General features: G+C 37.6%; 1 protein-coding gene across 2 annotated transcripts in view; it reads right to left on the bottom strand.

The window, feature by feature from the left end:
* Positions 1 to 13,343, bottom strand: part of RALGPS2 (Ral GEF with PH domain and SH3 binding motif 2) — a 104,682-nt gene extending 91,339 nt beyond the window's left edge. Inside the window, exons 1-2 of one of the 2 annotated variants that reach the window (XM_075710573.1) lie at positions 13,272 to 13,343; positions 10,368 to 10,475 (exon numbers count right to left, since the gene is read on the bottom strand). In XM_075710573.1, coding sequence (XP_075566688.1) covers positions 10,368 to 10,475; positions 13,272 to 13,328 — 165 coding nt within the window. In that variant the 5' untranslated portion in view covers positions 13,329 to 13,343. The remainder of the gene's footprint in view (positions 1 to 10,367; positions 10,476 to 13,271) is intronic. The other variant, XM_075710572.1, reaches the window with a different exon arrangement.
* Positions 13,344 to 14,647: the final 1,304 nt, after the last annotated feature.

The raw sequence follows: 14,647 nt of genomic DNA, 5'->3' as shown, positions 1-14,647 counted from the left end.
GGTATTTTGCAGTACAACATCATAGAAGTAACAAGCCCTTCATGAGTTTGCTTTTTACAAACTTTCTTTCCTGGACTCTGCTTTAGCTGGCTGCTCCTTCTTCCAAACAGTGTTTTAAACCTATATGAGATTTTTCTAGTCTTGGGCTGAAGTGAGATTAAATCAGACCAATTTGACTAAATCCACATATTCAACTACAAAGACAACCATATACACTCAAACGTGCATGTCTGAACACATCTGTAGTAGTAAATCCTGTACAAACTTTTATATAAACAAGACATTCTTGATCCTGTAACACGCACTTGCATGTAGTATGAGGCATATGATTTGTACCTACCATTCATCAATATCCATGAACTATGTAAAAGCCAGTTTAAAAACGAATCCCTGAACTACCATTTTTAAATGTGGTTTAACAATCAACTAATCAGCTGCAGCATCTGTCTTGACAGCACAAATTATACAGTATCTTGAAAGTTTAGACGAAGGCAAGGATATCAGACAGACATACTCCCCAAAGTTTGTTTTAATCAGCAGCGACTACTAAGAACGGAAATTCAGGAATATAGTAGGCCAAAATACTCCTTGCCTTCAACATAACTTCTCTATTCCCTTGCACCTATAGCAACTACAGTAAAAACATATAATAAACTTTTGCCAAAAACAAAAGATGCCTTTCAAACTGAAAGCAGGCTTGCTAACTAAAACCATTCTATTCTTTTTATTATGAGGCCTACAAAGAAGTGACTTATTCTTGAAGGAATAAAAATGGTTTCCTTTCCTAAAATTAAAGACTCTTTCACCATTTTTTTTTAGACCATCAAGGTCAGAAATACAGAAATTTTCACACGAAGCCTTTTTTTAAGAGTGGTAGTTTTATCTTGCCACAAAAAGTACTGACAGCAACAAGTCATTGCTGGCAAGGGAAGCGGACAAATTTGTGAAAGTGCGCCCAGACAACATAAGTTACTCTGACAGCAGTTAATAAAACTTTGCTTTTGAAGGATTTTGAACATGTGCACGGACAATGCTGGCAATTTTTCGTGCTATCTCCCACCTTTTCCCAACCTGAGCAGGTTATCTGGGAAAGAACTAGGACCCTTGGACAGTGACAGGAGGACCGCCCTACCAAAATCCACCACATGCTTGACAATGCTTTGGTGTAGGTGAAGGGTACAGCTGGATCTTTACATTACACACAGAAAAGCTTTAGAAACTTCTAAACATGTCATAGATGTCATTCTGGGTTATGTCGCACTGCACCTGGGTAAAGCAAATATGGCTTCATGTTGGCAATTTAATAGTATGCTCTCTTTATTTGAGGTATCTATGTATAAGGCTCTTTGAGGAAACAAATAGGCAAGGCATGTCTTTACTGGGACAGGGAAAGACATCTGACACGTAGGGGGAACAAGATTTTTCTCCAAAAGCATGGTATTTAAGAAGGGGGCAGGGAAAACCTGGCTAACATTTCTAGAGTTAAAATGGACTTGAAGCTAATAATAAAGATGCATTCAAAGAACACTCACCCTAAAAGGAGTTGAGGCACAAGTTTAAATGTTTATTTCTAAATCCTACTTAAAAGTTTAAGATAAGTTGGAAGCGCCTAAGAAAAGGGCTTCCCTACAGGGGCAGTACTTATCTAAATACTGCACAGAAGGTCTGTACCACTGTGTAGGACAAATCTGCCTGATACTTGAGGGTGTGTGTTATTTCTAAACTTCCCACTCACTAGGAAAGAGTAAGTCTATCCCAGTTCTGTAAATCATCTAACCATGTATCCACAGCTGTGCAGGCACACGCATCAAGGAATTATACTTTCTTACCTGCAGAGAACACTTGAGAGACAAGGGAACAGAAGGAAAGCATGGATTCATTTAACTCACCTGATCCAATCCTGACCATAGAACAGCCACACATTACAGGAAGAGTTAACTCTTCCTTTGATCTCCAAGGAGAAGAACCCTGTCCTGAAACACCAGCCACAGAACACAATCTCTAGTCTCCTGTTTGTCTGTTAAAGTATACTAAGCTTTCTCAGAAATGTATTATTTTAGGTAAATATGTGGCTGATAGAATGTATCACTATGCTTCTCAATAAAGGAAATGAATTAGAAAATTGGTTGGGGTGGGTAAAGGTGAAACCAAAAGAACAGGCGCTTCAATAAAATTTGAATATAGGGTATGTTAAAACATCATTACAAAAGACCCAGACATTGCAACAGATATTAACATTTCACTGCAAATCCTCCTCACTAAAATAAGATTACAACAACATTACAATAAAAATGAGACACAAAACTGATTCACTGTTGACATAGAAGAGAGAATGCTTAAAAATAAATGTTGCCTTTCTTCCCAGCCCTCCACAACTTGTCCTCTTAATCAGCCTGAACTGCCTTAGCTAAATTAGACTTACCTGCTTCAGTAGTGACTCCTAAACAAATTAGTACTTTAAGACAGGATCAATACCCATTATTTATGAAACAAAGACTGCTATTACAACTTCATACCAGAATTCACATATCAAAATAAATGAATACATTTTAAGTGGGGATATTAAATGGGTATATTAACATTGAAGAACCACACAAATGCCAAAGTTCAAGATTAACATTCGTTACTAAAAAGATTTGAAATTGCTATTAAGTACATTACAATATTAAAAAAAGCAAGTCTGAGAACTAAAAAAAAAAACTCGGGAAGTTTTAACAGAGAAACTTCTTTCTTCTAGTATCACACTGATATTAGGCTGATTTTTCTTTGCTTGTTTAGTTTACACATCTTGCTGCTCTCACCAAAAGCAGTATCAATCTACAATAACACTGTATCACATTACCACTTGTTCAAGAAACTTCTCTTATTGAGGTTCCTTTCTTAGAGAGCTTGCAATTTCCATTAAGAGTCCCAAGCACTTAAACTGTTCACAATTTGAAAGAGGTAAGCAACTGATAGCTGGATACCTAAGCTGATGGATAAGCAGCTATTTGAGTTTGTAGATGTAACAGTGTACCTCACATAAGAGTTTGAAAATACCTTTGACAAAACAGATTTTTTTTTAAACATTAACTTATTCATATTTATAAGTCTAACACTTAACTGAATTTTTACCCTTTTAAAGGTGCTTGCTCACTGCTAACTCAAAAATAAAACAAACTGAAAGGCTGGCATTCTAATTAATAGCACTTGAAATGACAAAACTTAAAAAATAATTTATGATATTTATGTTAGATGCCATTCAACTAACAACAACAAATTTGTACCATGAGCAAATGACGGGAATTTAAACCCCAATAAACAAAGCCACTCGTTTGGTTTCTGCAGTAAGAGAGATACAATGCACTAACTTTTCTCATTCCAGCTCCTTAACCCAGCCAATACAAATTCCTGGATAGCTCCCTCTCCTAAATGTGGTTTAATGTTTTAATATTCAAACCAAAAATTGTAAGTGTTCACATCAATTTATTACATGAAGCAAGCCAACCATAACCACTCTGGTTTTTGAGTTGTCAGCTGCATAGATTTAAAAAAAAAAAAAATTACACATGCAATACAAAACTCTGAACTTATTCTTATTTAAAGGAGCATTCTGATTACACAACGATAGGGAAACTTCATATTTTCTGCCTTTCCAGAAGTGATATGTTTATCAAGTTCATTAATATATTAAAATACTTCATTGCTCAGGCAAAGAAAGAGTTGAATGGAAGTTTTGTGTTTATGTTTGCGCTAGATCCAAGATAACAATTCTAGAATATGACTAGAATAGGAAGTATGTTTTTAATGTACGACTAATATATTTCCCAATTCTCAACCACTTGTTGAAGAACCCTACAAGAGAAAACCATCTTTTAAAAACAGTGAATGATCATCTTGCAATTAACACACTGGAACGGTAGTTGGAAGGTAACTTTTTCCCCCCTGCGCAGCCACAAGAGCTTTTGCATGTAGTAGAAAGACCTTGCCTGGGGACAGTCCCCAACAGCCAAGTTTAAAAATATTTTAGCTCTCCTGGGCATTGAGATGTTGGACTTGTTAACAATTAAGTACTTCAAAATACTAAAATTATTCCCACACAGCTTCACATACACATAAAAGAGATCTACCCGTCTCTCAGGGAGATCTGTCAGGACAGAAATTTTACATCCAGACTATTAAGAACTACATTTCAGTGTGCTGCTTCTTTGAGGCATATGGAGAAGCTCAATGAAATGAAATTTTAAAATATTCCCCAATTCTTTCTCTTTTCTGTGAATACATATGGATTACCCTCCTTCCATAAAAACCTGTAACTTAAGAACTTCTAGTTGCAGTTAACACCACTACATTGAGCTCCTCTCCACACTCCTACGCAAAAGTTCCCATTTGATCTGGGCTATAATCCCACCTTTCTAGTCCTAGACCTTCTCAAGCATGAACTCCTATCAGGCTACTTGCTGTTTTCCTGCCATGTACCTACTGTAAGGACAGTGCACTTCCCATAGAACTGCTGGACAGAGACCCTCAGTGTGAAAAGAAAAATTAAGTTTCTGTCTGAGATGAAAAAAAAAAATCTAATGTCTACATTTTGGTTATTGACAAATAATACTGCCATAATCTGATTTTCCTTGAAGCCATGCTGGTTCAAGCAGCACTTCATAAATTGTTCCTTAATCTGAATTTTTAGAAGGAATTATATTTAAGCCTTCCAACTTGGCTTAGCACTGTCTCTCCAGGCTGCCAGAATACTTTTCCTCACTGAAAAAATAGCTAAGCCTCTGTTAAGCACTGCATCAGTAGGAGAATAATTCTACTGTCCAAAATGAACGCTGGGGGATTGAAGTTCCTGTGTTGAAACTCTACTTGTTTTTTCACAAAGTCCACTCCAAAACTTTTATCATTAATAGTTCCTCCACACGTTATAATAAAGTTGCTTCTTCTTGCTCTCATTGGGAACATACTTATTCTGTAATATTCTTCTGTAAAATAAAGCTAACGGGAACACATACAAGCAGAAGTCCTTTTTCATCAAAAGCTCCTAGGGCCCAGTACTTCACTTTATTCAAACTGCTCTCAGATGCAGCAGACAGACTTGCCTCAAACTCCCTAATCCCCCAACAACCAGCCTCAGGAGAGGCCAAAACCAACATTACTGCCAGGAACCGTGTAGCACAACTCGCACCAGTAGCTGCGCAGGAACTTGCAGAGGGGATTGTGAATCTGCCAGAGTCCCGTATAAGAGAGAAAGCTCTCCTGGGGAGAGCCTTGGGCCTGTTTAAGTTATTTGTGTTCTGTTCGAAGGGGCAAAAAATGAGTTTGTTGAACTCCACACACCTCAAAAACCTACTTCTGCAGTTTTATTACGCACTCAATGCGGTTCCAGAATTCTTGGAACCTGCTTCCTTTACAAAACACGTTCTCATGCTCTTTCTTCAGAAATAGATAACTTGATATTTAACTGTTGTAAGAATGCCTCCAAGAAAGATTCCTTGTTTCATCTAAACATTTTTTAAATAAACTTTATTTGTGTTTCCGAAATAAGCAATATTCATTTTTCCAACATCCATTTGACAAAGCTTAACTGGAATCAAAAAGAAAGAAATAGACATACATCTTAGTGTGAGCTTACTTCATAGTGCTTTCAGAGACTAGGGCAAAGAATAAAGAATCCTTCTTAGATAACTAGGTGGAAAAAAAAGCAATGGATTTATACAGCTGCGCTTCCCTTAATTCTACCTCAAATATTTACACCACCGTGGCTAAGTTGAAGTATAAAATGGAAAAGTCAGTCAAAAAGTAATAAACAGTCAAATAATTAAACAGTAGCAGTCTAAGGAATAAGAATTTACTGTAAAGCAAAAAATAAATATTTCTTCAACCTGAGGTTCGCCAGCATCTTAATTTGGAGCTTATGTCCCCAAGCATTTTCCTTTTTTCTTTCAGTCTCACCAGCCTCCCCTTTCTACTGCCACTGCACCATTAACATATCCCTCCCCCACAAATTGTGCCCTGTACACTCAAAACCACACATCTCCCTTCAACGAAAATGGACAGCATTCACTGCAACTGTGCCTACCCTGTACACACACAGCGGCTCCATCGGCAGGGCCAGACACCAGTGGGTAATCCTGGCACCAACTTGTTTTGTGGCTTTTAGCTGTTTAATAAAGAAGTGAGCAGTGATCAGCCTAAAAGCAGGTATTTAAAACAGAGACAGTCTCCTTATTAGTATCCTTAGCAGAAAATAAACGTGTCCTACTTCATGCTCATTGAATGGGATTCTTTCTCCCCCAAATTTCTGAAACATGCATGCATTCAATACATCCCCTAGAAACTGTTTTTGTAAGCTGCAGGGGGATAAAGCAAACTATTTTATTTAAATTTGCAACAGCAGCAGCAGCTGCGCCTGAAGATCTCACCTGTTTCAGCTGTAACTTGGCCCTTTTCTAAAGTGGCCTTCAACCTTACAAAGAACTTAAAACACCTGGTTGGTAACAACAGTATAACTGGACTATTACATATGTATTACAATAATCATTACCGTTACTGTTCAAACTAGAACCCTTGAAGGGCTGGCATACTTTTGCTAGAAAGCTAGTACGAGACTGAACAAAGGACCATTACATGAAATGGCACACTGACAGAGCATTCAGGATAGTGTTAGATGACTGCCAAAGGGAAGAATATGGAAACAAAATCACCAAAAATATTTACACTTGGGCTTCTCTTTGGCTTGGTAAGCAGCTTCTTGAAAATACAGGATTACAAGCAATAGCTTTTGTAGTCCAACTTGTCTCTTACCCACTAACTGACTAAACAGATTGAGTTTTCAAATAACAATGATGTCTGTAACACAGCAGGAACTGAAAAGACATCCGTGTGTCTTGTACTGGTACTGAAACCACTAGCATGAATCTTATTTCCAGTATCTCTCAAACTTAATTATCTTTCAGATTTTTGCTCTTCTTTCTCCAGCATAATTGTAATTGTCTCATCTATACACAGTGACCCGTTTTGATAAAAATGCAATATATCATTTAAGGTGCAGGATAAGACTTCACAATGCTGATGTTGACTTTATCAGTTAACTCTCGTCTTTATGCTACCTATGCACTGGAATTCTTTTTCATTTAAGCCAAGGTTTCCTAACCATTAATTAGACAGCTGTCTAACTAGCTCTTGTGCAACAACTGGCTTTTATTGCCATTTTACTGGCTTTATCACATGATCTTTTCTCTCCATGAATACGGTACTTACACAGCCCACAAATTATTTCCTCAGTTTATCACTTCAAAAAAAAATTTTTTTTAAACAATATTCATTCCGCAGTTGGTAATAGAATTCAGCTTTCACTAAGTCACAGGTGACAGTAGTCTGCACTGCATCCATTTTACAAGAGCTATCACTAAAGTAGAAGTTTTCTCATATTTTGAAAAAGCAATTGCTAGCATATCCACGTCCAATCCAAGAGGTACATACCCACTATTATAATGAAAGCCTTGCTGATACAGTTTTGCATTCTCATCAGCGCTTGTATCCTCAAGAGCTCAGCCATACTGCATCACTCTGGTAGTCTTCACATTAACACTGAAATCCAGATGAAGATTTTATACTTCTCTTATGGTAGGACTTAAGACAGGAAGAATAAGGAAATGGCCAATAAAATAAAAACAAGTGTAAGGGTCAAAGGTACTTTTCCTCCAAGGCACCTAAGGTTTTTGAAAATCTACTTATTTCTACAACCTTCAGCTAGAATGATCAGAAAAAGACAGCATTCAAAGCAAGCAAGGCCTACTGGAAAAGCAGATAAACTTGCCTGGGGAAACAAACATTACCAAAGATGTGCAGCTGTGTACAGAAACATTGAAAAAGAAATGAAATTAATTACAACCTTGCCAAAGGGCTGAACACTGACTACTGGCAATTTTGCTTAATTGTTCAGAATTCTATCTATAAGACATTTCAGATCCATTTACAGTAAATGTAACCTGATATGAAGAACTCCATTGACACATTGACTCCTGACGCTGACACTCCAGGAGGATGAGATGTCATCCAAAGGGACCTGGACAAGCTGGAGAGGCGGGCCTGTGTGAACCTCATGAGGTTCAACAAGACTAAGTGCAAGGTCCTGCAGCTGGGTTGGGGCAACCTCGATATCAATACAGGCTGGGGGATGAAGGGATTGAGAGCAGTCCTGCAGAGAAGGACTTGGGGGTACTGGTGGATGAAAAGCTGGTCATGAGCCAACAATGTGCGCTTGCAGCCCAGAAAGCCAACCGTATCCTGGGCTGCATCAAAAGAAGCGTGGCCAGCAGGTCGAGGGAGGTGATTCTGCCCCTCTGCTCTGCTCTGGTGAGACCCCACCTGCACTACTGCAGCCAGCTCTGGAGCCCTCAGCAGAAGAAGGACATGAACCTGTTGGAGCAGGTCCAGAATAGGGGCACAAAAATGATCCGAGGGCTGGAGCACCTTTCCTATGAGGACAGGCTGAGGGAGTTGGGGTTGTTCAGCCTGGAGAAGAGAAGGCTGCGGGGAGACCTTATTGTGGCCTTTCAGTTCTTAAAGGGTGCCTATAGGAAGGATGGGGGCAATCTTTTTAGCAAGACCTGTTGTGACAGGACAAGGAATAATGGATTTAAACTAAAGAAGAATAGATTTAGACTAGACATAAGAAAGAAATTTTTTACAATGAGGGTGGTGAAGCACAGGAACAGGTTGCCCAGAGAGGCAGTGGAGGCCCCATCCCTGGCAACATTCAAGGTCAGGTTGGCTGGGGCTCTGAGCAACCTGGTCTAGTTAAAGCTGTCCCTGCTCCCTGCAGGGGGGTTGGGCTAGATGACCTCTAAAGGTCCCTTCCAACCCAAAGCATTCTGTGATTCTATAAACTAGATACTTTAAAAGGGAGAAGGCCAAGAGTAAAGATGTTTTCTTTTGGGGAATTGAGAAAACAGCAAAATTATACCAGGTAATACAAACCAAAAATACAACCACAGGTTTGTAATTGTAATGTGAAATGCTGACTTAAAAGATTCCTGATTGTGAGTGGAACTCCACCCAGTTTGAGGCATAATATGAAAACAGTAAACACACTGGATTTTAATAAAGATTTTTATCTAACCAAGATTACTAAGTATGCAACATTTAGAACACCCATGAAGGTAAAAGGTTTCTGCGCAAGAGATGAAGGATTAGACACTAGAGGACAGTAGAGCAAAAGGATTATGAAATGCGATACAAGACAAAGCACCTTCGTATGTTTTGCTGTCCAAGTCAGTGACAGCAACTCAACAGAGACTAAATGATCTACTCTGCTGCTCAGCAGCATCCACCACTGGCTAAATAGCAGAGCCATTCTGGCCTGAATGCATAATTCCACTTGAATTCATGCCCCTAGCCCCAGATTTCCTAAGTACTTAGATTTCCTTTATGTAGGGAAATCATAAGATAAAACTGAAAAGATAGCCAGCCCCAAAAACATCTTCCCATGAAAAGTAGGTGATTCATTGCCCAGCTGCTCCTGACAACAGAGCAAGGAAGAGGCCTGAATCACATGACTTGAACCTCAGTCAGGAATAACTCCCATTAACTATCCATGAAGAATTTCATGTGTAAGTACTACTTCACAATCCAGATGCTTTAAATTTTTAGTGTGCTCATTAAAATCAAGTTAGCCATTAATAATTAACTGAAATAGTTATTAACTATTAAAAAAAATAGAACAAACTTAATGGAAGTATTTTGTGATACATACTACCACATACTGATAATCTCTCCAGGACAACTCATCATGAATCTCATCACTTGAATTATAAATGCATTAAGAGCAATACCTTATTAGCAATCTTTCTAGTAACATACTTGAATCACTTAGAGGGACCATCTGTCATCTTAACCTCTACAAGTAGGGTAAAAAAAAAAAAAAAATCACCCAATGTTTTGGTTAAACATTTTTACTCATTTGTTCTTGGTTCTGCAGGATATCCAACTCATTATTCTGTACCATTGCACCTGAAAGAACAAAACACTCCCTAGATGTAAGAATTAGAGTTAAAAATTAAAACACGTCCAGAAAAAACAAGTACAGATCAAGTATAATCTTGCAACTAAAATACACATATCAGAATTAAGCTGCATCATATAGATTTAAGAATCTTTGGTCTATATTACATATAAGAATGTGAAAAATGCCTGGACAGCATAGCCCAAAAAGATCACTTAACATTAAACAGATTATAGACAATGAAGAACTATAGTGCAGGATCCATTTTTGAAACCCATGGATGACAGAAGTTAAGCAAAAACCACATAGAAATGGAGAAGCAAAGGAAAAGCTGCCAAGAAAATTCAGACACAAAGTAACAAAAATTAGTTGAATTGCTTACCGCATATTCTTCTGGTGTAACCTTTAGAACATCAAATACCACTGCATCAAAGCTCTTCTTCAGTTCAGCTGAACCTTTGTCACTCAAGGATTCAGAGCTGCTACTCTTCTGCAGAAAAAAAACAAAAGCACTGATGATATTTTGGTTCTCTCCTCTTCTTTTTTGTTTTTACACTCCCAAAAGCAAAATTTCTGTTCAAACATCACTGTTCACAGAATTTTTCTATTGGGCAAATTATCAATTAAAAGTCAGTCACAGGACATACTTCCTCCTGACAAAGACCACTAATATCAGAGACTCTCAAACTGACTTCAATGGATTTCAAAGGTGTTCCTCAGAACACAACAGTTACATTTCAACGCATAATTAAATTCCAGTTTTGTTGACAGGAAAGTTAATAACAACAACAATACAGTCACACTGAATTTCAAACAGAAAAAAATACCACAACAGTGAGGAAAAAGACATGGTCTGCCCCAAAGGAATAGTTAACATCAAAGAACAGTACCAACCTCTTCCCATTTCTCTTAGAAGCATTAAAACTTACAAAAATTACGCTGTGAGCTACATATGTGTTCCTGCTGAAGACAGATAGTATAGACAATTTCAGTTTGTTTTTTTTTAAATGCTACTAATTCACATTTGCAAAAAATACCAGATCCTAGAATATTAGTCTATGAATCTTTATCTACAACATATTTAGCTTCCTTGCAAAATACAAATATGGTTAAAAAAATTAATACTTTGTATGAAATTAACACTTTATATTGGTTTCATATGTTTCATATGAAAGCAATACCTCTGTATTATGAGTAATCACTTCCTCTAGTATGTAGATGCAAACCTAGATTCTGTTCAGTCATTACAGGAAAGAAGGGGTATGTATGGCAGTATGGCACCTGCATGCTTCAGCAATAGCATAGCCTTGCTATAAGCACTAACGGAGCTCCCACAACAGTTCTACTAATACTTTGTTTGAAGAGATTAGAGAGAAAGAAAGCTAGTATTGGTGCACAGAGCTTATTCTCACCATTGCTGGAAGCTCCAGCTCAGCTGCGGCAAAACACGCTAAGCACAAACCAAGACCTGCCTAGTCTTCCATTGGAGACTGATGTATCCTTAAGCACTCTATCCTAACCACCATCACAGGGGGAGTTGAAAAGATTAGACTTTGGCCCACATAATGAAGGGACTTTCTGACAGTCTGTGTAATTTTACTGCTGATGTTGAAAGTTTTCAAGACCATGGATATGGGTCATATACACAGCACACACAAATGACCACTCACCAGATCACTTCTGATGGAAGCCAAATTTCAGCACTGTTACACTGTACTGCCAGTAACACCTGCATCATGTCTGCCAATGCTAAGGCAGGAGGGAAGATAGCACATGGTCACTGATGCTGGTAAGTAGTTCTACTGTGCTAATGTCTTCTCCTGAAAACCTAACAAGGCAGTGTTTTAGGGCTACACTATATATTTTGACTTTGGCTTCCCACTCACAGAAACAAGAACATTTGAATTCCTTGAGAATTCAGCCAGCTGAAAAACTCTTGCCCATTTTTAAGCACTTTTCTTATAAGGGCATATAAAGAAAATACATACCCATTTAATAATCATGTCTGATTTTAGTTAGGTTCTTCTAACAGTACCTTCTCTCAAAGACCTGCCTTTGAAAACACCACCAAAAACTCCAAACCAGACAGGCATTTTCAGTAACCAGCATACTTAAAGAAACATTTCAGTTACAAGTCCTCCCTCATCCCAGTTAGTCAAGATGGGGGGGGGGCAGGGGGAAGAAAGAAAAAAAAAAAAAAAACAAAACCCAAAAAAACCCCACACTCACTGAAAGTGGATTCATGTAACTTTGCCAAAATATATTTTACTGAATTTTATCAGAAATGATGCAAACATTCAAGGCTATGTTGTTGACTAAAAAGAGAGCTTTCCTCCAAGAAAATTTTTCAGTTGCATGCCAACAAATGGCCAATCAATGATTCATAATACAATGATAAGAGAAGTACAAGAATCTGTATAAAAACAATGGTCTTGGAGATTGATGCCAGCTTACTTGTTTAAATCTTGACAATACTTGACAGTTCCCTTCATCCCAGTACTACAATGCATTAACAAAAAAACAACAAAAACTTGAAGAGGGAGTGATTTGCAAACCAACCAGATGCTGCAAACCCTCCAACATTGCTAAGAATTTAGGAATCGGTCACAACTCTCAACAGCTCCTCACATGATCCTAGCAAAAAGAACTCAAAAAATTCTGGTACTAACTTCACCCCACTCCTTTTCCTTAACAAGTAGATGACAAATGGAAACTTCAAAATAAGAGGCATCAGCATAGAAGGTCAGTCTCCATTGCTTGCCTCATACACATGCACTTAACTCATGAGCTGTTCACTTCTAGAGGGCAGAAACTTTGGTGGGCAGGAGGGGACCCATACCAATGCCTGAATATAGTCCAAGACACAAAGGGAACAACCCTATTCCAGTGCTACTGTGTCAGACCGCCCCTTGACACATACACACAAGTACCTGTCAAAGAAGAGAACATTTCCCACAGGTCTTGCCAGCTCAGCTTATTGCGCTAAGAACATCTATTATTGTTAAAACTTGAAAAGCTCCCTTGTCTAGACATGATGGAAGAGAACATAAAGAAGGCAGCTTTGGCTATGGCAAGGCTGTAAATGCTTGCTCATGCTTTATTTTGGTATACAAAGGTCAGAACTTTAACTTACTTACATCTAAACAGGTGCATATGAAACTAACACACAAAACAAGAATCTGCTGCACCAGATCTATTAAAAGAAAAACTTACATTTTGGTGCATTTTTAAAAAACTGAGTACTTATTGTCTTAAGTATCCAATAACTGAGTTTTGTAATCCTTACCTCTGAAGCAGTAGCTGCAATATTAACACTGCTTGACTGTCCGTTCATTAGGTCCATACTGTCCACACCATTAATCTTCGGCCCTACATTTACAGCAGGATCATCTCCAAGGCAACTGAATAACCATTCCTACAAAGAGCAAGAAGTAATCAGAAACCATTTTATTCACGTGTTTTAAACAAAATTCAGGATCTAAAATCCATAACAAAAATAAAGTACTTCCAAAATGGCTACACCACTTTGAGGTCCAAACTTCAGATTCAAACACATGTTCTAAAACTACCTACTTAAAAATGACATAAACAACTGATGGTTCCATTGCAATCCATTACTTACTGGCAGTACAGACTTTCATATTCTGTACTATTTTCTATATACCAGGTATCATTATGTAAATGTATGCTATGCATTAACCCTAACTTAAAGTTAGGCCTGCAACATTAGTTCACTTATGATTCTTTTCCTTTGATTACCAACTTTCAAAACTATATTCCAGATGTTAACTCTATTAGATAACTTTTAGAAGAAGTTATCCAGTAGTTTCCTATTTTATATGCCTATTCACCAGCTTCAAGTGAAAATTACCACATTAAAAGCAATTTAAGAGTACAAGTGGAATTTACAGTTTTCTCCACAAATTACCCAAATTATTGTTTAGTAAAAAAAAAAACCCTACCACAAAGGAAAACTCCACACTCTTAACTTTCAATGCATCCTTGCAAGAATACTATTACTTCTCATTTCTACAGAGAAAAGGCTGTAAAGAAATTTAAACCTTTGGCATCCGCTACAAAAACAGTAAGACTACCCAATACCCAAGTGCTACACATAGTAAAAATCGGTTTGGGCTTAAATTTCATGAGATGTTAGTGCCCTCTAGCGTTAAAACGATTCTAAATCATTTTCCATAGGTCTGTATTTATAACAAGTGTGACTGTTTCTGAAGTTGCTATTATTTATGAAATTCACTTTAGGTTTGTAGTTTAACTCAGAACTATTACACAGTCTGCAAATAAATGGAGAAGGTAAGTGACAGGTAACCAAGTAATACCACATGACAAAATAGTATTAACTACATCTCATACTTAAAGACCTCTATGTAATGAAATAAACAAAATAAAGTAATCCAAAAAGCTCTATCTCCAAGTGACCTAAACCAGGTATGTCAGACAAACAAGCCTGGAAGACAAGAAACTACAGTATTTAATAATAAAATATTCTCAAAAAAATAAGTAACTTTAAAGTGTCATTGTAGGAATGCAATACAGAAAGATGGGCAACTGAAAGAGAGCCACACTGCAAATTTCAGTCAAACACTGTAGCTTCTAGGTATTTTGGGGTATTAATAGTCCCCATCTGAACTACGTTGAGTTGTA

This window comes from Pelecanus crispus, chromosome 5 (genome assembly GCF_030463565.1).
Source record: "Pelecanus crispus isolate bPelCri1 chromosome 5, bPelCri1.pri, whole genome shotgun sequence".
Taxonomy (NCBI): Eukaryota; Metazoa; Chordata; class Aves; order Pelecaniformes; family Pelecanidae; genus Pelecanus; species Pelecanus crispus.
This window is presented reverse-complemented; position numbering and strand designations above follow the sequence as displayed.